General features: G+C 32.1%; 1 protein-coding gene across 1 annotated transcript in view; it reads right to left on the reverse strand.

The window, feature by feature from the left end:
* Positions 1-526: 526 nt before the first annotated feature.
* Positions 527-22,284, reverse strand: part of LOC129220086 (uncharacterized) — a 32,474-nt gene continuing 10,716 nt past the window's right edge. Inside the window, exons 2-6 of the mRNA XM_054854425.1 lie at positions 19,761-19,898; positions 9,949-10,113; positions 7,217-7,343; positions 1,357-1,651; positions 527-679 (exon numbers count right to left, since the gene is read on the reverse strand). Coding sequence (XP_054710400.1) covers positions 527-679; positions 1,357-1,651; positions 7,217-7,343; positions 9,949-10,113; positions 19,761-19,898 — 878 coding nt within the window. The remainder of the gene's footprint in view (positions 680-1,356; positions 1,652-7,216; positions 7,344-9,948; positions 10,114-19,760; positions 19,899-22,284) is intronic.

Raw genomic sequence — 22,284 nt, forward strand, 5'->3', positions numbered from 1 at the left:
GAATTGTTTGGACCCACTGCCATAGCAACGCTTTTGTAGGATAGCCACTGGGTAATACTATTTTAAGAATTCTTACCATATATGAATATTTGTGAGGAGAGTTTCAATTCATCGTTGTAGCAACCCCATCATTGGATTGCGGCTAGGTAGAGCTGTCCTCTGTACTAGAAGTCAATGTGGGCGTTGATTTAATAGCATTTAAAATTTCTTTAAGTGCAATATGAATATTGTATGAATTGATTCCATTGCCACAAAATTAAGAATAATTTTGGTAAGAATTCAATTTTGAGTCACCAGTCAGTGATCAGTCAATGATAAACAGTTCTATTAGAGTCAAATTTAAGAACAACGCATTAAATGAATTTTGTTGTTTCCTCTCGGTAACAATATTTCTTGGCATAGTAGCCAGTCTCAATATTAAAATATGAAATTAAAAATAATGAAAAAGGAACAAAACTAAGTACATAACCTTTATCTTCTCTCAGAAGATCACATATCATAATGTAAATGCTTCAATACCTTGCACTTATGTTGGTAATGAATCAGGATGTTCTGCTACACTTTCTAATCTTGCATTCCCTTCAACCCTTTGGTTATTTGTCTGTGTTGAATTGTCTGCACTTTGATTTTGACTTTCATTAATAGCTCTTTCTACATCTTCGTAAGTTGGTGGAGGAAGCTATAGTAAACAGAAAAAAAAATCAAGATAATCTGGAGTGTAAAATGAAGAGTATTTATAAATTGAAGTTGTACAAAGATACAAGTTTAACAAACATGGAACCTGACAAATTACCAATCTATTGACCCCTGGTTAAAACCTTAAATTGCTACCATTTTCAAGAAGTTAGAATGACATACATACACACCTACGTACAGGCAGGTGTTGCCATTTCGCGTTTGAGAAGTTGGATTTTAATATATAAGATAGCAAAGTTCAGTCTTTCTAATGTTACTGAACTATATTTCTCTAGACAAAAATTATTTTGTGAATTTTTTCATACTTTGGGAGAAAGCTGCCTTCCCTGTGTGGACTTTTGTCGACCGCCAGGAATCAGCACTTGGCCACCTGCCTATTTTGCACATGTTAGTGCAAAATAAGTGAAAATAATTGCAATTGCAGGATGAGTAGCCATGTTTTAGATTTATAAAAAAAAGCACTTTGTAAGAGCACAACAATTGTACAAGAACAATAAGCACAAGTTTATGAAAACATGGAGGAGAAGGGAACTTCCTTGCCAATTAGGATTAGCAATATAAAAAATACATAAACAATAATTGTGAAACACTATGTGAAACCTTTGGTTTGGTTACCAGAATTTTGATAAAAGATGAGAAATTTATTTAACAAACCATTACCTGAATTGCTGTTTCATATGGTGGTGGTTTATCTTGATTAGCCTGTGTCCTAGACAAGCTAGCCTCAGCTTGAGAGCAAGTAGCGTAACGAGCTCTCGATGAAGCTCTTCTACTGCGTTGAGACCTTCTGGGATTGGCTCGATAGATCCGCGGCAGTCCCTGAGGAATGTAATAAGTAAACGGGGTAGAATCACTTTGTTGATTAGCCGGAACAAACAGGTTTGCCTCTTCTTGAGTTGCAGTTGGCCTTTCCCTATTACCTCTACTGTTACGTTTAGCTTGCATGGACCTGATTCTGTAATAAAAGCATATAATGAAATAATATTTCTGCAGTCAAGTATAGCAGTCTGCTCATGAAGCACAGAACATACAACCATAGGGAACAAAGTCAAGAAAGTCAAATGCTAATTTTACAAATGTTTATGTACAATTTATTCAGAATGCCCCAAAATTCTTTATTCCCACTGATAAAGTATTTCTTTGAATCAAGGGATGCACTGAGGCAGTAGTCAGTAATCAGCCACGTTGCTGATTACTTATAATCGGTGGGAAAATAATTTTTCCATTAAAAATATTTTATGTATGCCAAAGAAAAAATTTATAAACAAGAAGAAGATCAAATTTTTTCATTGTTAAAAAATAAAGTTAGGTGATCGTAAGATGGTTATATGCATGTCTGCCTCTGTTTCTCTCTCTGTGCTTCAAACGTTTGAAGGAATGTTCCCTTTTGGGCAAGGAAAAAAAAACTTAATTGTTTTTCAGTCAAGGTATTCATTGTATATACACATAACTACAACATACATTTTATGATGTCCTGAAAACTACTGCTTTTACATTTTACAAAAATGATATGAAACATGTTTTGATTTTTAAAAACATGCTTTATATATATTTTTTTTAAATTGATGAATGAAGCAACAATATTTGTTCAAACACTTTAATACTTGTGTTTCTCACATGTACACTAGGATGGGTCGAAAAACAACTTTTTTTTTATTTCGATGATGGGTAGTACGGAAAAGGTGCCATAGGTGGAGCAAAGTGTACATAAAAAATTTGAATTTTTTCTGACAATTTCTTGATTTACCGCAATTGGGTTGAAGTCTCGAAAAAAAGCTGTTTTCTCATGTTTTAGTCAAAATTAGTAAAAATAATATCTTTCTATTTTCGATGAAGAGTTACGCCGTAAAAGTGCCATTTGTGGCACTAAACTCCCATAAAAATTTTGAGGTGTGTGGTATAGTTCTTTCTTTTGCCACAAATAAGTAGAAATTTGAGCAATTTTCAGTTTTTTTAACATTTTCAACAAAAATTCAAATAGTAAAAATTTTGTTTTTGCTATATTTCTCTGCCATAATTACATAGTTTTATATAATTATGGCATTTTTTGATGCCTGGTGTGCTAAATTGACTACTTATAGCGTATAAATTTTTAAATTTAAAATATGCTATTAGAAAACTCAGTGCGGCTCTATGTTTGATTAGCGTTCAAAACCAACGGGAGTAAAGCAGAATTCGTTTTTAATCAAAGATAAATCTTTTTAAAAAAGAACAAATTTATTTCTTAACTAAAAACAGTCGCGTGAAACGACACTCCCGTAAGAACATGAAAAGAAAAACAAAAAACAATGGTGTCATTGCAGGCGTTAAAAAAAGAAGGACATAAATAAAGAACTGTAACATTTTTGGTGTAAATTTTTCATACGAATGAACTGCCGGTTTGACACCTGATAAATAAGTTATGAACTGCCGGTTTGACACCTGATAAATAAGTTAGAGAAAGTACTGAACCTAAGAACTTTCTGGCCCAATCAACCCCAAGCTGATGGTATGCAAAAACCTGCTTATGCTATCATTCTAGGATATCTCTGTCATTTATTTCTACATTGCCAAAAGAAAAAAATTATATTGAATATTTGAGCACAGACCAAAAACACATAATTGATAGTTGTGCTACTGTTTCAACTAGACTGTGCTCTCAAAAGTTACAAGACAGCCAACCAGGGCCTATCACGTAGCTCTGGTGGCTCACAGCTTGCCTACAGAATTCTTTGCTTGCACTTAAGTACCTCGAAACCCAAAGATGCCTTACGTTTTCTCACACTGTTCACAGTATGAATTGATTTGCCCATATGATTCGCCTAAAGAAACGACTAGGGTATGCAAGAGGGATTTAAAAGAGTAAATAACATAGCCTTCCTAAGAATTCACAGCAATGCTACCACAGCAATGGAAACTGACGAAACCCAAGGTGTGGGAACATTGTGATGAATACTAATTGAATAAATAGAAAGCAATTAAAAGAAGAAAAAAGTATCAAGAAATTCGAATGTGTAAGGTTCCAAAATTAAAATTCAGGTTAACTGAATACGACGATATGCTCGGTTTGGTTCTCAACCAATGTCAACCAACCTCGAACCACAAAATGTCTTTCGTCAGAAAAAATTGGAATAAACATAGTATCCGAAACAATTTTAGAACCAGAAGTCCTACGCCAGCTGTGTGTAGTAAATAGAAAAACTGCTAAGAAATAGCACCGAATTTGTGCAATGTCCACGAAGGAAATGATGCTTTCATTGTAGCAATACTGTAACAGATGTAAAAGCACTAAAATGCAGAATACCCTCTGTGTTGAAAATACAAACAGAAATTTTCTGTACATCCACATCTTTAGTTCTTTGTTGAGTTCTGTGCTGTTTAACCTTAATTTTGAACACAGCTGCACAAAGTTTTCGAATAGCATATTTTAAATTTAAAAAATTATACAAGTAGTCAATTTATAGCACACCACGCATCTAAAAATGCATCACATGTGATAATACTACACTGGTGTGCAAAAATTAAGGATGAGACGGTTTTTTCAATATAACTTTGTACAAAAGCTTTCCAAATCAACACATTTAATACCGTAAGATCCCCAATATGTAAGGACATGTGTAACGTAAGCAACACTTACTAAAAGAGAAATCAGAGGGATAAAAAGAAGGTTATTGAAAAAGTAGCATGGAGCGCAATGCGACTGAAGGCCGAAACATTCCTGTGATGGGTGTCCAGTAAGAAACATCCGGTCTTTAGTAGGAGATATGATCTCCCCTGACTGTTAGGCAGGTTTCACAGCGTCTGCTCATGCTGAGAATGAGGGTGTCAATGAGTTGTTGAGGCATTGCTGCCCATTTGTCTTGCAGCGCCAATCGAAGCTCCCGAATTGTTACTGGTGGTAAGGTACGAGCTGCCAAGCATCTGCCTAGAAAATCCCATACATGCTCAATGGAATTGAGATCCAGAGATCGTGCCGGCCAATCCATACGTTCAATATCCTCACTCTCTAAGAGCTGTTCGGCAGCTACTGTGCGATGACATAGTGCATTGTCGTCCATGAAAAGGAACTGCGGACACATAGCGCCTCTAAAAAGATGCACATATGGAAGAAGAATCTCGTTACAATAACGGGTCCCGCTGACTGAACCTGCGTCGAAGATATGAAGGTTTGTACGACTACCAAGCATGATGCCTCCCTAAATGAGAACACCGCGACCTCCATACTTGTCCCTTTCAATGATGTTCGAGGGATGATTGCGGCTTCCCCACTCTCTCCAGGTGAGTATGCGATGAGAATCGCTACTCAGACTGAATCTGCTCTCATCTGCAAAGAGTACTCTTCCCCATTCATTGTCTTTCCAATTCCGGTGTTCCGCGCACCACAGAGAACGCCTTCTCCGATGGGCAGGCGTTAGAGGTACACCCCGTATAGGGCGTCATGCAAACAGACCACCACCGTGCAGTCTTCTGGCCACGGTAAAACGCGATATCGGTCCTCCAGTTGCCTGTGTCATGTGTCTAGCGATTTCTCCCGCTGTCTGCCCCCTGTTTCTTCTGGCCTGTAAGACAATATACCAGTCATCTGCGGGTGTGGTTCCTCGTGGATGACCACTACTGAACCCCCGGATAGCTGTTCCTGTAGTTTGAAATTGTCTCCAAAGTCGTGAAACGATGCTGTGAGCAATTCCGAACTCTGCAGCCACACTTGTCACACTGCGACCTTCCTCCAACTTCCCAATGATTTGACCTTGGGTAAAAGCATCCAGATGTTGTCTAACAGATTGATTATTCGCCATTTCTCGCTGAGGCAGCAACTCGGTGTGATTTTAACTGCTATACGGAGTGCAATCTCTTTGCCAGAAATACTGATCTTACACCGACAACATGCTTTATACTACTCAGACACTCCCCCATTACGTCTGCCTGCATATCTGCGCATGTGCTACCGTACATCACCTTACTTAATCTCCTGATTGGTCTTTCTGTCCGCTCTGCCTCTTCGTTCAGCTGGTATGCTAATTTTTCGACTTCGTCCTTAATTTTTGCACACCAGTGTATATAATTATGGCAGAGAAATATAGCAAAGACAAAATTTTTACTTTTTGAGAATTTTTATTGAAAATGTTAAAAAAACTGAAAATTGCAGAAACTTCTACTCATTTGTGGCAAAAGAAAGAACTATACCTCACACGTCAAAATTTTTATGGGAGTTTAGTGCCACAAATGGCACCTTTACAGCGTAACTCTTCATCGAAAATAGAAAGATACTATTTTTGCTAATTTTGGCTAAAAACTTGAAAAAACAGAATTTTTTCGAAACTTCAACCCAATTGCGGCAGATTAAGAAATTGTCAGAACAATTTCAAATTTTTTATGCACACTTTGCTCCACCAATGGCACCTTTTCCGCACTACCCATCATCGAAATTAAAAAAAAGTTGTTTTTCGACCCACCCTAATGTACACAATGTTTTAACATGTCTCATGTGTCAATGGGTTTTTGTACTACTTTACCTACAGTATAGTGCTTTAGGATTGCCTTATGATTTTCTTAAAGAATAAAAGTCTTGGATTATAAGACGGCTACTAAACATAATAATAAAGTAGCAACTAAATTAAAGGCCTCTACTGATCATAGCTAACAAATATTTGAATTTTCATGTCTGCTTAACAAAATTTAATTTTATCAACAATCATAAGAAAATTGGCTTACAGAATTTGAATAAATTTTTTTATTATCAATTTTTTTAAAAGCATGAAAATGGAGAAAAATAAATCATCAGTTACAGAAAAGACAGGCTATTACTTAATTCTGAAAAATCAAAATTAATTATAAATTTAAAAAAAAGGTGATAGGGAAATTGCAGCAATGAAAATCATCAACATTATAATGAAGCGGCAGCCGATTAATCAGTAATTGATCTAGTATCATTGGCCAATTAGTCAGTAACCGGCCAATTGGCTAATCAGTGCATCCCTATTTGAATCCTTGCGATCAATAGTTTTGAATGATGGAGAATATTCAACAAACATTTATAAGTGACAGCTTTCTGCAATATCTTAAACTAAAGTTTTGATGCGGAGGTACAAATGCTTTTGCTTTCAACTGAGTAAATAAGCATAAATTTTAGTTCCAATCAAATTGCAAAGACCGAGCATTACAGCTTAAATCTATGACTTCAACAATGTTGTTTTTTCAGATCAAAATAATAATGAGAATGAAAAGTTCTAATTATGAATCTAGTGGAAGTCTTCAGAATTTAGTATACCCAATGTAAGAGTGCTTCACTTTTAACATCTTATATGCTTTCAACTTGAATATATTTTTGCAGACAACTTCATTGTAAGGGCTTGTGCAAACAGAAGTAATAATTTCAACAAGTAAAATAATTTTAATTTAAAAATCGTTAGCTTTAAATATTTTGGCCTCACATTCTTTGTTTCTTCATAAGCCAAAAACCATTAAAAAGTATTTTAAATACAGAAAACTTAAGTATTTTTAAGATCTTGTTATGTTGCTTCAATTTTGAAAATTTACTTACATAGGGGAAAGCCACCGCAAACAAATAAGGCAAGTAGCAAATGCAAAAACGATGGCACAAACAATAAGAAGTGTCTTCCAAGGAAATGGTACAATTGGCAAGTCTGGATTCACATATTTGGCAGACACTAATGGACAGAAAATACATACATACATTAGTAATAAATATTTAATGTATACTAAAAACATTCTTTTAAGAAAAGAAAGAGATGATTTATAAACATTCAAATTTAAATTTTTAAAAGGGGACAAGAGAAAATTTACTGCTCAATATTTACAAGAAATTATACAACTGAAACCAGGGCTGCTCAATTTTAGCCGGGCCAAAAAAGACCGGCCGGCTTTTTTTTTTTTTTTGGTTTAAACTGCTTAAAAAAAGCCGTCTTTTTTAAGAAAATAATTTTTTTGGGGATTTTCATTGTAATTTAATTAAAATTAAAGTTATCTTTGTATCCTTAATGTGTTAAATCAAATTCTACTACTCACATACAAATACTACTACTGTGTTAAATCAAATTCCATGAAAAAAGAATAAAAATTTGGTAGTTGTAAAAAAACTTGATCTATAATAAAGAAATTAGTCTAGTTCAATATAATTCAAATGTTTATAAATAAATTTTAGTTAAGTTCAAAAGATCACATGACAATGCTGCTGTTTTACCAGTCATTTGGTTCAGACTTTAAATAACTATGCACTTCTCTTTTCTTTTAATCACCAAAACTGTTTCTTATTTTCTAAAGAAAAGTGAAAAACATTTTTAGAAAAAATAAGTTTCCTAAATAAGAATACATAAAAAAAACTAACAAGACCATATTGGTGAATGAATTTAAATTCTGCCTGAATGACATAGACCTACAATTTTTAATAGGTGCATTACATAAATAGTTGCCTCTGTGGTAAAAACTGAGCCAACTGATCAATGCAATAAGTCTTTTAAAAATTTTTACTTTGGGTAGTATTGTAGCGGGAAATGGTAGTTTAATATTTTCAGGATTTAAAAAATACTTGTTCATGGGAAGAAGAAAGTACATGAAACAGGTCTGTCTGACTTTAAGAGAAAAAAAAATAGTGTGATTTAAACCACACTAATTATGACAATCAGTTTTCATTTTCACATTAAGGTGCTAATCTATAGCAGGAGAAATCTAAAATATGATGTTTAATAAATGCAAAATTTAGTTCTGTTTTACAAATACACATCAAGATTGATTAAAAAAATAAAGAGAACAATTAATAAGGCATGAAAAAGGGCAAATTGCTGATACAAGTGTTTTAAGGTTACAAGGATGCTATTTTCAGTGTTAAAGACAACAGCTTAGTTGGTGGATCATCCAACAAAAGTATCAGGGTTTTGCCAGAAATGATTTACAGTTTTTGTGTATATGTTCCTTTTATCATTTTAGTTTCAGCAAATGTATTGTCTTTTTACCTAAATTGACATTTGTTAGCTTATTAAAATGTATAGAGATCATTATTATGAAGAATACAATACATGATTAAAAAAAGTCAAAAAAAGCCGGCTTTTTTCAAAAAAGGCCAAAAACGACCGGCTTTTTTAATAAAAGCCCCTTGGCCTGGTCTTTTTTGGGAAAGGCCGGCTTTTTTGCAGCCTTGACTGAAACACTAATTTGTTCGAATAAATGAATCAATAAATACAGGTTCTGATTCACATAGCATTATAACTAATACAATTACTCTGTATGAATTTAGGACTTGCAATTGCAACAACATTATGCATTTATTTTATATAAAAGTTTGCATTTCAAACATTTCTGTTGAAATTTACAAATATGAAGGTGCCCTTACAAAACATTCAGTTTGCAATATATATTACAGCAGCATGCACTTTAGCAGATGTTACAATCAAGTTAATAACCTAAAAGAAAGAAGAATTGGCAGTAACACATTTAGGTAATATCAAAAAAAAAAAAAAAAAAAAAAAAAGAAAGAAAAATTAAACACCTAATTGCTTAGTAACAATAGTAAATACAATGTCAATAAAGCATGAATTAGTAATTGATTGTCGACATGTGTTTAGCGGTTTTGAAAAATCTTTTTTAATAGAAAAAAGTTTGCTAATTTGTTTTTATGAATGTTTTGTTCACTTTATTATTTTTTATTAATAATTATACTTCGAATGTAGATAAATTTAAGATGATTAATGGCAATGTATTTACATTTCACAAAAGACAATAAACAAATAAACATTTTCTATTTTAAGTTAACATAAACTAAAAATGGAAATATTAAAGTTAAAAAATTGCAATCAGACATTGGATATTCGGCCAAACATTTGATTGAAATATTAACTAAATATTTGGTAGGCGGCAAAATATGATATATTCAGTGCATTTCTGCTTACAAGACTTTACTTTAATGAAAAATAAATTCAAAATTTTTGAAAATCATCTAGAATTATCCAAATAAGCAAACAATATGATATTTGATGCTCTAACAGCTCATATCGGAAAAGAAAAAGACAGTATTTCTACCAGAAAATTGTCTTTTAAAAGATTTTACCACTGTAATGTATTTGTAAATAGTAGCATGAATACCAAGAACGTTTACACTGTGAACAATATACCTTTTACTCTAAGCTAACATAACATTAAGCATTTTGTACTGTACATAAAACTGGAATGTTCATGATATACACATTTCCCTAAAAATAAACATTGTATTCAATCACATTTAAAAAGGGTAAAATTCAAATTAGGAGAACGATCACTTACCTACACATGTACTTAATCGTGGCACCTTAAAAGATGGATCAAATATAAATGATCCAGGAGGTCCCGTCTTTGCCGTACATAGACAAGGAATCATTTTACAATACGCTCCAATGTGATACTGACGGCAGTCGGCATGGTTGGCACAAAATACTGCTACAGTTGAGTCTAAAATATATCAATGAACAAAAAATTGAAAATCCTATAATTTATTAAGTTGCAGTTTCCTATGCTCACTGAAATGAAACAAAAATAAATCAATTCATAATGCTAAACTATACAATTTTAGCAAAAGACAATAAATACTTAAAAGCTTTCATAAAGCAATAAATTAATTTTAATCATATATGTATGCAGAGCAAAGTAAACATAAACAGAGCACCAGGATTGATAATATTCAATTCATGGAAAAGGTCTCCCCCCCTCCCCCCCCAAAACATGTTTTTGACAGCCCTTGGCATGACAATAAGTATCAGACCAGATATAATTTGATGCCAAATTAATTTTGTCTGATTACTAGTTTTATAATTTGACTTATTTTTGACTTTCTTGGAATTAGTGACTTCTGAATACACAAGTTATTGCACAAGCATATAGATACAGAGCTTTGATTAGGAGGGGAAAATCCATGTGACATGAGAGGTTCAAAACTGCCACAACAATTGTATTTTAAAGTACTTCATGTAATGTAAAATAACTTATTATTCAATCCCCCTCCCCTCTTGTAATGCTAAACTAAATATCTCCTTAATGTAAGCATCTGTATCATAATGATAACATAATCAGTCTTTAGAGCAGCAATCGGCAACCTGAAGTAGCCGGCGATCGACTTTCTAATTTCATTTTCTAATTTTGGCGAAAAGTAAGATAGATTTTTTTTAGGGGGGCGGAGGAGTAGATTTCAACGATTGTGTTTTTTATGCATGGTTGAAACTACACAGTTGACTTCATATAGGTTAACTTTTGTGAAAACAGATTTTGATGCTGATAGAATAACGAATTTAAACTACTAAAACATTATTAAGTGAGCACTGTTATTTCACATCTAAACAATTTTGAACACTAATATATTGTACCTTTTAAAATGGATAAACTACAAAATAAAATTTTCTTTTAAATACGTATATACGGCAATATGTATTTTAAACTCACCAAGAACATTTTTATTGAGACGACTGATATTTCATATTGTTAGTAAGTGCATTTCTACAAAAATTGAATGCAAGCGACTTTACCAACTTTTCCAACTGACCTAAAACTGAAAATGGTTCCAAAAAATCTTTACAGATCAGCAAAAAATTATTTTTTCCTGTTATTTAATATGATAATTGCAGTGATAGAAGCTGGTTTTGCTCTACTTGACAGTACAATTAATACCCAATTTCCGGGGGAGGGAGAAAGAAAATGTGTACTCCTAACTCATATGATTTTTTCTTTTTGTTCTTTTAAATAATGTTTTAACAATTTTTTTTTAATTGATACTAGGTACAACATGTTTGATATATTTAAGACAGCTTTTTCTTTAATGTTCTTGAAATATTAATCCACTAAATTTAGGATAGATTTACATTTAGGATAACCTTTGAAGTGGGGTGTTTATATTTTTTACAACTGAAAGAAAAAAACAATGCAAAATCCCATTCAGAACAATGTTTTCTTACCTCTCAAAAGTCACAAAACATTTATGTCAAAGTTTTTCTGTACATTTATTATAAATTTTGCAGACTATTTTATCAAGAACAACAAAAAATTCCGTCTAGAACTATACGAGCCTACTTTCCCATATACCCATACTACTTTCTAGTACCTGATCAATATTCTCAAAAATAGCTAAAATCGCTAATTGTTTCAAACATATTTTTTAAATACCTTAAGCTAATTTCTAGGAATAAAATATTCCTCACTCATATAAAAAATTAGATGTGAAAAAAAAGAACAAATAAAATAGCAGCACCTTTTCAAAAAAGCAGATAAATACACTTTTTTCCACTTAAAAAAAATCTTTAACAGCTTTTAAAACGAAAAAATAATAAATCAAGTTAATAAGTTCATTAAAATAAATACATCATATAAAAAAAATCGTTTTTTTTTCCCCTGTTGCCAAAAATAATTTTTAAATGAATTAATGCACTTACCAAAATAAATTAAAATAAAATGTCAACTTAAAGAAATACTTTTCATTGTCAAAAAAAAAAAATCGTTTGCGCATATCTTTATGTAGAAACATAAATGACTTCGAGTTTATTAGCCGAAAACTGAATACCTAAATCAAAACTTTAGCGTGAAAATAAAAACAAGTCATATCAACAATAATTACTTCACAGTTAAAACCATAGCATCGGAGTCAATCTCATTTTGAGATAAAGGAGTCAGAGTCGGATATCCGAGAATCGGACTCGGTCATTCGTCCTCCGTGTATAAATTTTTGCCAAAGCTACGAAGTCGGGGAGTTGGAGTTCGCAGGATTCGGAGTCGGAGTCAGGTGTCCCTAAATTGTCGGAATCTGGAGTTTGGCGTCAAGAGCTATTTCCAACAAAATTTGTTTGAAGTAAATCCGTCTTCACGTACGGAATCTACCTTGACTTTCAGTTTACCCGTAGGCGCTAATGTTAAGGGATTTGAACTGTTCAAAATTGAAAGGAAAATTGTTCAAATTAAAGATATTTTATATACAAGATTTTCATCAAAAGCTTTTTCCTACAAAGTTTGTTTGAAGCAAATTCGCCTCACATTTCGGTATTGCCTTAAATTTCCCCGTAGGCGTTAATGTTAAATTTTTTGAATTGTTCAAAACTGAATAAAAAATAGTTCAAATCAAAAAGTGAAATATGGGAATGAGGTGTCCTCGCCGAGATCTTTTGAACAAAAAAAAGTTTGTTCGAATCGGACTATTTATTCAAAAGTTATTGGGGGGGGGGGGGGGGGGACAGACAGACCGACAGACAGACATTTTTCCCCATCTCAATACCCTACTTTCCAATTTTTAATTTTTCGATATTTATTTAAAAATTTTATTTATTTTTGACTTTTTTTTTTGTTTTTCGCCATATTTGTAAGATGCATTAAGCCTTATTTCATAATTTTTTCTTCTTTTTCTGACTTTTACTGGGAAAGTAGGCTAAAAAGGGGAAAGACTGAAAATGTTAAAAATTTTGGCAAACATTTTTAAAATTAATTTATGAAATATAACTAATTTACAGAAAATGAGTCAAGTTTTTTCCTCGAAAATGATATTTATTAATGGTACTCTAAAAACTAACTGTAAAATGTTGTAATTAAAATGTTGTTGTGATCGACTGAAAATGGGCTCAAGATCGACGGGTTACCAACCAGTGCTTTACAGTAATTGATTTTATTATTGCAGAGATCACACTAAATCAAGATGTGACAACACAACTGATTTTTTTTAAAACTAATTATTCCACCCCAACTGTTATCTCCTTATCTCTGCAGCAATAAAATCAACAACAATGCCAGTCTTAAAATGCTGTTCATTAAGATAAAAAAACATGTTTTGTAAAGAAATTACATAGAATTGTTCACAAGACATTAAAAGATCATCGCACTCTTTCTCTATGGCTAGAATTTTTTACAATTTAAACCGAAATTTTTAGTGTAAGTGGATAGAAAGAAAAAACCCATCTGCTCAACTAATACGAAATTAACTTGCTTTCTCAGAAACTGTATTAATTCTCTCACAGTGAGAGGGGATAATCACCTGCAACATGTAGAGATGCAGATTAGTGGTCGCCACTCGCCAAACATTTTCAATGGTGACCAAAAATTTCAGTGCCGATTGCCACTGGGTGACAAAAAAAAAAAAAAAAAATCAATAAATAAATAAAACCTTTCCCAAGTTTTCGTTATTGTTTGCATTGTGATTCGAAAGCAGTTTTTCATGCTCCTCTAGGGCGTGACATCACTCATTGACGTACAAGAAAAGTTGAAATAATGCCTCTCTCCTAGCTGAATTGCTGACACCTCGCATTTGATGCTTAAAACCACCTGCACGTGGTTAAACACTGCTCATTCAGGGGGGAAGTGAAAAACTCCTATGCTCCAGCAGAAATGATCCCCTAACCCAAACAAAGTCAAATGATGGATGAATGATTTAATTTAGGGAGCCATGTTGCATTTGAAATCGAACTTTGTGCGAAAAATTGCATCTCGAGATAGAAATTTCAATACTTTTGCATCTTGTAAATTTAATTATTTTCTATAATCGGAAGTTATGTTGACACAGGCTATCTTAGATTAGCTTATTTTATGTTTAATTTTAATGAATGGATTTATTTTTGCGTGTGAACCAATGTTTCCTTTATAATCGTACATCGCGGGGAACTGCACCTCATTGTTGAAATTTCAATCTTTTTGCATCTTGTGCATATATTTTGATATTTTTGACAAGAAAAAGTTGTTTTGACATATGCTACTAAAGATTAGCATGTTTTATATTTTAATAAATAAATTAGCTTTTGAAGCTGAACTTGGAAATCATACTTCACAGAGATTTGCATCTCGTGGCTTGATATTTCCACCCTATTGCATCTTGTAAATATTTCAATATTTGTGGCAATCAGAAGTTATTTTATGACAGGCTACTATTGATAAGCTTATTTTATGTTTAATTTTAATAAATGGATTTAACTTCTGGACCCATGCTTCCTTTGTAATCGTGCTTCGCGGGAAATTGTATCACGTGCTTGAGATTTCAATCCTTGTACATATTCATCTTGTACATATTTTGTCTTGTACATATTCCAATATTTTGGACCATCAGAAGTTGTTTCAGCATAAGCTACTTTAAATTTGATTATTTTAAGTTTTATTTTAACAAATAATAAATACCTTTATTTTCGGGAGACATGCCGACATTGCACACGGAATTTGAGAAAAATTACTTCCAGTGTTTGAAATTTCAATCCTTTTGTACCTTTCAAATGTTTTAAAGTTTTTGACAGTTGAAAACTATATTTTAATAACTAAAAATGAATAAATTCTGTTTATATTTATTTATTTTTGCAACTTTTATTTTAATTATTTTTAGCTTTTAGTAATACCACGCATCAGAAGTGAACATTTTTGCAAAAGGCTTAACTTAAAAGTGTAACATCTTATCCCCACTGTATTTCTTTTTTTTTTTTAATTTGCCTTAGCAAATTTTTTAGACATTGTTGAAAAACATCTCAAACCTTGGAAACAAAGGATATTTTATAGCATGTTGCAATATCAATAATAAAAAAATGCTGGGCAGGTGACCAACTGAGTCACCTCAAAAAATGCAAAAATTACTGGATATAATGCTTTGCATAACCTCTAGTAATGCTGAGGTGGAGAGAGAGTGGAGTTCCAGGAAAGATATCATAGGCATGAAGAGCATGTCTTTAAAATGAGATACACTTGAAGCAAGGCTGAGAATCAAATTTAATGGCCAAAAAATAACGAACAAGGATTTCAGTAAGGATATAAACTTATAGTGGCAGGTGTCCATTAAAGCCAGTCACTCTAGACGTCAAATTTTGCAGAATTATATTAAATTGTTCAAAATGTATTACTTTTTTTTTCTGTTTTGATCACTTGAGCAGATGCTTTTTAATATTAATGCTGAATTAACTCTAATATATCTATGCTTTAAAAATATTCCAAAGTAACTATCAAAGAAAATAGCTTATTTTGTTGCATTTAACAAAATATATTAATACTCCTAGTGAAATGTTCCCTTCTATTAGAACTTTAAATTATTTATTCTTTTTGAAGAACATAAACTAATTTTGTAAATGTATCACACGGTTTTTTTACACTTTGATTAAAGTTTTGACTTAAAATATGCATTACAAATTCGAGTGCCAATTTCTACTTCAAAAATATAATATTTATAAAGTACCATTATTTCTCTGCTTCCAAAACATGTAATATGACAATGGTGTTGCACATGTATATATTATCATATACAAGCTGCGACTAATTACTGCAGAATATTTTCCGAAAGAGTACTAAGTAGTTTTACACTTGTATACTGCACTAATATATCATGTTTTATATTGAATAGATCTGTAAACTGAAATTTTAATTAGCAACATTATATTTCAATCCAAATCATACTCTAATTTCTTCAATGATAAAAAGAAAATAATGACTGGTTCTGATTTTTATTGGCTAGGGTAAAGATTTTTAACTTACGCCTATACAAATTTACAAATATATATATATATATATATATATATATAGAAAGATGCGTGTGGGTGTTTGGCTACCAAAAATTTGAAGTGGCTACCAAAGTTTTTGGTGTTAAGGGCCACTAGCATACCTGCCATCCTCAAGATAAATAAAATAAGAGCACTTAAGTTCTAAGCACCTTTACAATGCTTTTCTGAATTTTCATGTTAGATTTTTAACAAAACTACAACCAAGTTTAAAATAAAATTATTTTACATTAAAAAAGCATCATTACGTAGATACATATTGAAAAGTAAAAAAAAAAATACATAATTGCTGTTTGATTTAATAAAACTACAACATTTTTTAAAAATATTCTTTTATACATATCCTACATGTATTGAAAATGCGTTGCCTAAGAACATATTGAAGATGAAAAAACATTATTACTTCTTATACTTAGAAGTAAAGCAACTTCATAGAAAAGGTCAAGATTTGGAATTTTTTTAGTGGCCACTAGACTCCAAAAACTTAGTGGCCACCAATGCCACCAAGTTTTGAAATACAAACTAGAGGGGGGGGGGGGGGTACAGTTTTTACATCTTTCATAAAAAAAATAGACGAATAGGATTTAAAGAGAGTTACTCAATCTTTTTTTCGCACATGGAAAATTTAAGTTAAAATAGGTTTCTGATTTATTTAAAAAAATAAATAAATAAATAAGTGAGAAGTCCGCAGGAACCTTCATTTTAGATGAAATAGTTTCAGTTTATAGCAAAGCTTTTAAGGCAATGAGGATCAAAGACAAAATTTCCCCTTCAAGAAAACAATTTAAAAAAAAAACATAACTTTTTGCCTTTTGTTATTTTTAATAGTTTGCATTGAGATAAACAACCAATTCTGTGTTCAGAAACTTAGGCTATTAATAGTCTTGTCTACTTCCATGTTGCAAATGACCAAACATGGCAGCAACACGAAAAGTTTAAGATGATAGATTTTTGAATTTGTTGCATTAAAAGTAATTATAAATCATTAATAATCCTTAAAAAACTAAAATTTAGATGAAATAGTGAGTTTTTAGCCCATTAGCATCTAAACTAATAAGGATAAAATGCTATTTTAAAGAAAAATTTTAATATTTTTCAAGAAAAAAAAAATTAAGAATTTAAAAAAAAAAAAAAACCATTTTGCATTATTTTCAATAGTTTGCATTGCAATAAACATCAAATTCCGATTTTAAAAACTTGGCCACTTAAGAGTCTTGTGTATTTAAATCTCGCAAATGACCAAATATGGCAACTAAGTTGAAAATTCAGATAAAAAATTTTGAATTTGTTGCATAAAAATAATTTTAAAATAAAAAATCCCCATGAAACTACAATTTAATTGCAAATTTTTAGCACATTCATGTCCAAAGCAAGAAGGATAAGATGAAATTTTAAATAGTATAAAATTGTTTTCATATTTCTCAATGAAAATATTTAAAATAACAAAAAAAGAAAAAAAAAACACATTTTGCTTATTTTCATGAGTTTGAAGTTAAAAGAAACACCCGATTCTGCTTTGTCTTTGAAAACGAAGGCACTTAAGCGTCATCTATTTCCATCTTGTGAATGACCAAACATGGCGGCTACATTTTGCACGTAGCTGAAATGCTTGATGAAAAAACGACGTTTTCTGATCCAGGCTCCTCCTCAGTGTTTATCCTGACACTAATGCTTCCAAAGCATCAAATTGTCTTCTCTTTTGTTGAGTTTGTGCACAATTCCTGCCGTCGAGCATAGGGAAATTTCTTCTTTTTCCTCAGAAATCAAAAAGTGTACAAGCAAAGGCAAAAAAAAACGGAGTTTTCTGGAATAAATCAGATTTTCGGAGTACTCAATAAAAATCGGAGAAACTCCGGGAAAAACGAAGCACTTGGTAGCTATGCACTGGCTACCAAAGAAAAATACCAGTTTATACGTCTAGCAATATGGTCAATGACTTATTTTTTGCATGTGCAAACAAAAGGCAACTTAGGGGGTGTCTCAGAATGAACTTCCTGTTGTTTCATTGCTAGAGAAAGATTGCATTGATATAGAAAACCTATAAAATGCCACATTGAAAATTAGTTTGTCTTTGTACTATTTCTGTTGATTGAGGAACAAGAAAAGGGGAAAAAATTAAAAGTTTATGAAAAAGTGATAACAAGGCACTGATTACAATATCCGACTTTTTTTAACAAGTGTTAATATACAAGAGTTCCAGAGGACTTGGTGATTCTGATAACATTAACATTGATCACATTAGTCGGGGCCTACTGTATATTTATATATCAATAGGTCAAAATGGAAATTACATGTTTAGTGTATTTGTTTTCTTGCTATTATAATTTAAAATTACCTATGAGAACTTAAAACCTTTAAAAAGGAATTTTTTTTTAAATATGTATTTTGTATGTTTTGTTTCAATCAATGTTTTTTCCCATTTTGGGAAGAGATTGCCCTCATAGGCATCCTTTCAAATAGCAGTTTTATATTGCACTAGTGTTCATGGTGTATAGCTTACAATGAGTATTTTCCAAACCAATCATTTACATAAATTTGAAGATTTTTTTTTTCTTTTAAGTGCAATAAAGTAGCTATTATCATACACGTGAGAATTTATGAACAATTGTATCAAGAAAGATACATTTTGTGTAATGTAGAATGCAAGGAAACATAATTGACAACAAATTTCATTTCATTGCAATCCACTCTCCCCTACACATATGTACAACAGATATATTATATACTAGCCGCCTGCGGCGACCAGCTGTTTCGCCTCCTTACGCCATTCGCCTTTCTATGCAAGCAGCCACGTATGGCGGCTGTTTGGCTAACTTGTCATTTACCTTTTTACTTCAAGTTTGACGCCTTCGGCGGCTGATTAAATAAATTTGGCAGCAGTATTGATCAATCCATATCTATCTTTTTTTGAGTCATTCACATTTTTACGCCGAGATTGCCGCCTTCGGCGGCTATCTATCTTTACGATCTCTCTCTAAATTTTCTTATCCATCTCTATTTATTTTAATCTCCCCGCTCATTTCCTAATTAAAACAAAGATCACTCAAAAAACTCATTTTTTTTATTTAAGTAAAACAAAAAAAAAAAAATCTCCAAAATTCCCCGTAGTGTGCAAAAAGTATAGCGTTTGACAAAGAAAAAAAATCTCGCTGTTTTAATTGAATTAAATGCGCACAACTATGAAATGTAAAGTAATATAGATACAGCAAAAAATGCAAATTAAAGTTTTTTTTCAAAATTTGATAAAAAATACAAAAATTGCTCTATTTTTAAAATGTTTTCATTCATCATATTTAAAATTAAATTTCCTACACTACAGTACAAAAAATGTTTGTGTGGTACGATTGGTTCGGGGGTCTGTGAGGTAAAAAGTACTAAAAAGTGCAAAAAAACACATAAAACATTAACTAACTTTTTTCTAATTAAAATATCGAAAATCGAAGCCCGAGGTGCACAACTTCGACAAAAACTGCACCTGTATACGAAATTTCATCTTTCTAGGATTTACCGTTTTCCCAGGAAGCGCGCCACATACACACACACACAAACATCTTATTTTTTTATATGTATATATATATATATAAATCAGAGGTACATGAACAAAAAACATACTCTTTACACATAAAGTCAGTTCATCACTTGTTATAGCCGAAACAGCATGCTGAAACTTTAAACTACACACCATTGTGCAGTTTTCATATTCGAGTCCTTGAATTGGTGGTATTACACTGTGACAAACTTGAACATTTCCTATAATAGACAGAAACTTTGATTTCCTCTAAATATCATGACCAATTTAAAAAGCAAATCATATTCAAAGAAAACATTACTATTTTTTAATGAGTTCCTTAAATAAAATAAATTACAAGTGATGAAGCTAATAAAAAATCAATAGAAAATGATAGAAATAAAATCAAAGTCAATGTCTCAAAAGTATGTGCAGTCACGTCATGTGAGGTAAATTGAAGTCTACAAAAAAAAAAAATTAAAAGGAAAACTTTTATTATGCATCATGAACATATAGTTGAAAGAATATACCTTTACCATAATACAAGAGTTGCAAGAGCAATTATTATAATAGGCAGTAAGTTGCATCCATAAGTCAGGGCAGGGCCATATACAAGGGTGGGTGTCTTAGGGTTCACCCCCCCCCCCCTAAAGATCAAGATTCAGAAAATTCCTAAGTGGCCAGTGGCCACCACTCTTGCCGAGTGTTGAAGAACAAAACGGGAGAGGAGTTTCTACTACTTTCATGAAAAAACAAATGAATAGAACTGAACAGAATTACATTTTAAAAGCTATAAACATGCATTTTGGTGTTTTTTTTTTCCAAAATAAATAGATAAAATAAGTCCAGGCCTGGATCTGCATACCGCACAATGCGGGAGGGCCCACGTCTTTAAGGAGCCCAACGACTCAAGAAATTGAAGAAAAAATGAAAACAAACTAGCACTAAGACCTATTAACGTTACAAAAAAAAATACACTGCGGCCTCTGGGTAGGGGCCCTACAGCTTTTGTTGTAAGGGGGACTAAAGTTTATAGATCCGGGCCTGAATAAATCAATGAAAAGTCGGCCGGAAACTGCATTTTAGAAAAAATACAATTTTGCTGACAAAATTTCATTTTTCCAAAAAATAACTAATTAAAAAAAACATAATTTCTGGCGCTTTTTATGTTATTTTCAGTCGTTTGAACTGATAATCATCCAGTTTTGTTTTTGGAAATTTAGGCAATTAAAGTCTTTTATCTTGTGTATGATCAAACATGGCGACTACGCAAAAAATTTAAGTTATAAAAGCAATTTTAATCATTAAAAACCCTCAAAAAACAATAATTTAGATGAAAGAGTCAGTTTATAGCACATTAGCGTCCAAGCAATACGGAAAAAATAATATTCTGAAGATAAAATTTGAAGGAAAAAATTTTCTACTAAAAACTAATGTAACGAGCCGCACCATGCTTGCAATCCGCAGTCCTTGCTGGCATGCTAAATTAATTCTACCAGTGCAAAGGAATCTCAGCTTCAATAAGAGAATAATTCCTCCTAGCTTGTTGATGGATATTCAAGACTGATATGAATGATGATCCTGAACAGGCCCGCTGCTAGACGTCCGAGCGACCGCGTGCAAAAACCTATTTTGGTCGCCCCCCCCCCTCATATCATGGGATATTCTGCCCCTCCCCCGAGGGTCATGAACATTTATTTTCTTTTTTTATATTATTTTTTTATATATATTTATTTATTTATTTTTGAAGTAGGTTAAAAAAACTTAAGTTTGATCTCTTGTAGCTTGATCTATCCAGCGATCTCCCAACCCGCCCCCCCCCCCAAAAAAAAAGAAATCTCTTTGCCTGCGCAAAAATTTCCATGTTCTGTGCTTCCTTACACACGAGACACATAAGTTGCTCTCTTATTGCTACGTGAGAAAGCAGAAGATGAATGACACTTTGCCACTTTTGCAATTTATAGATTCTTCTATCAATTAGCTTATTTTGGTGATTAGCTAGCACGTAACGCTTACTAGTAAGCAACCTGTTGCTTCAGTATCTTAAATGAAACTTTTCAAGAAAAAAATAATAAAACTAAGTCATATTTTTGGTTTAATATTTCTCTGGAGAGGGAGCTTGACATGTATAAAATAACTTCGGAAATTAAATGTCGGCAATGAAGGTAATAAGCAAGCAATAAGCTTAAAAAGCTAGTAACATGTTTAGTTTATGATCGAAAATATGAAAAACAGATCCGTAATTAATGAGACATGAAACAGTAACAGAAATAAGTACAGCAATTAGTTGTATGTTTATTTTGAGAACTTTTTTTGTACTACATTTCTATTACAAAGTTTCAAACCCACTAAAAATGTTTTAAAACAGTTACAAAAACCAATATGATTATGAGTGGGTGTAGAAAAGAAGTCAATACTCATATCAAGTAGAAACATAAGGGAGTAAGTAATAACATTTTTTGATTTAAAATGAAAAATACAAGCAAAACAAAGAAAAAGAACTTCCCAGTAACTCTTACTTTTTTCGGATTGTCAAATTCCTTCAAGAAAACACAACATTTTATTCCTTATTTCGTGTGAAATGTACAAAGCAAAAGACATTTTTTCAGAAAAAAAAAAGAAATGAAA

This window comes from Uloborus diversus, chromosome 4 (genome assembly GCF_026930045.1).
Source record: "Uloborus diversus isolate 005 chromosome 4, Udiv.v.3.1, whole genome shotgun sequence".
NCBI classification, from domain to species: Eukaryota; Metazoa; Arthropoda; class Arachnida; order Araneae; family Uloboridae; genus Uloborus; species Uloborus diversus.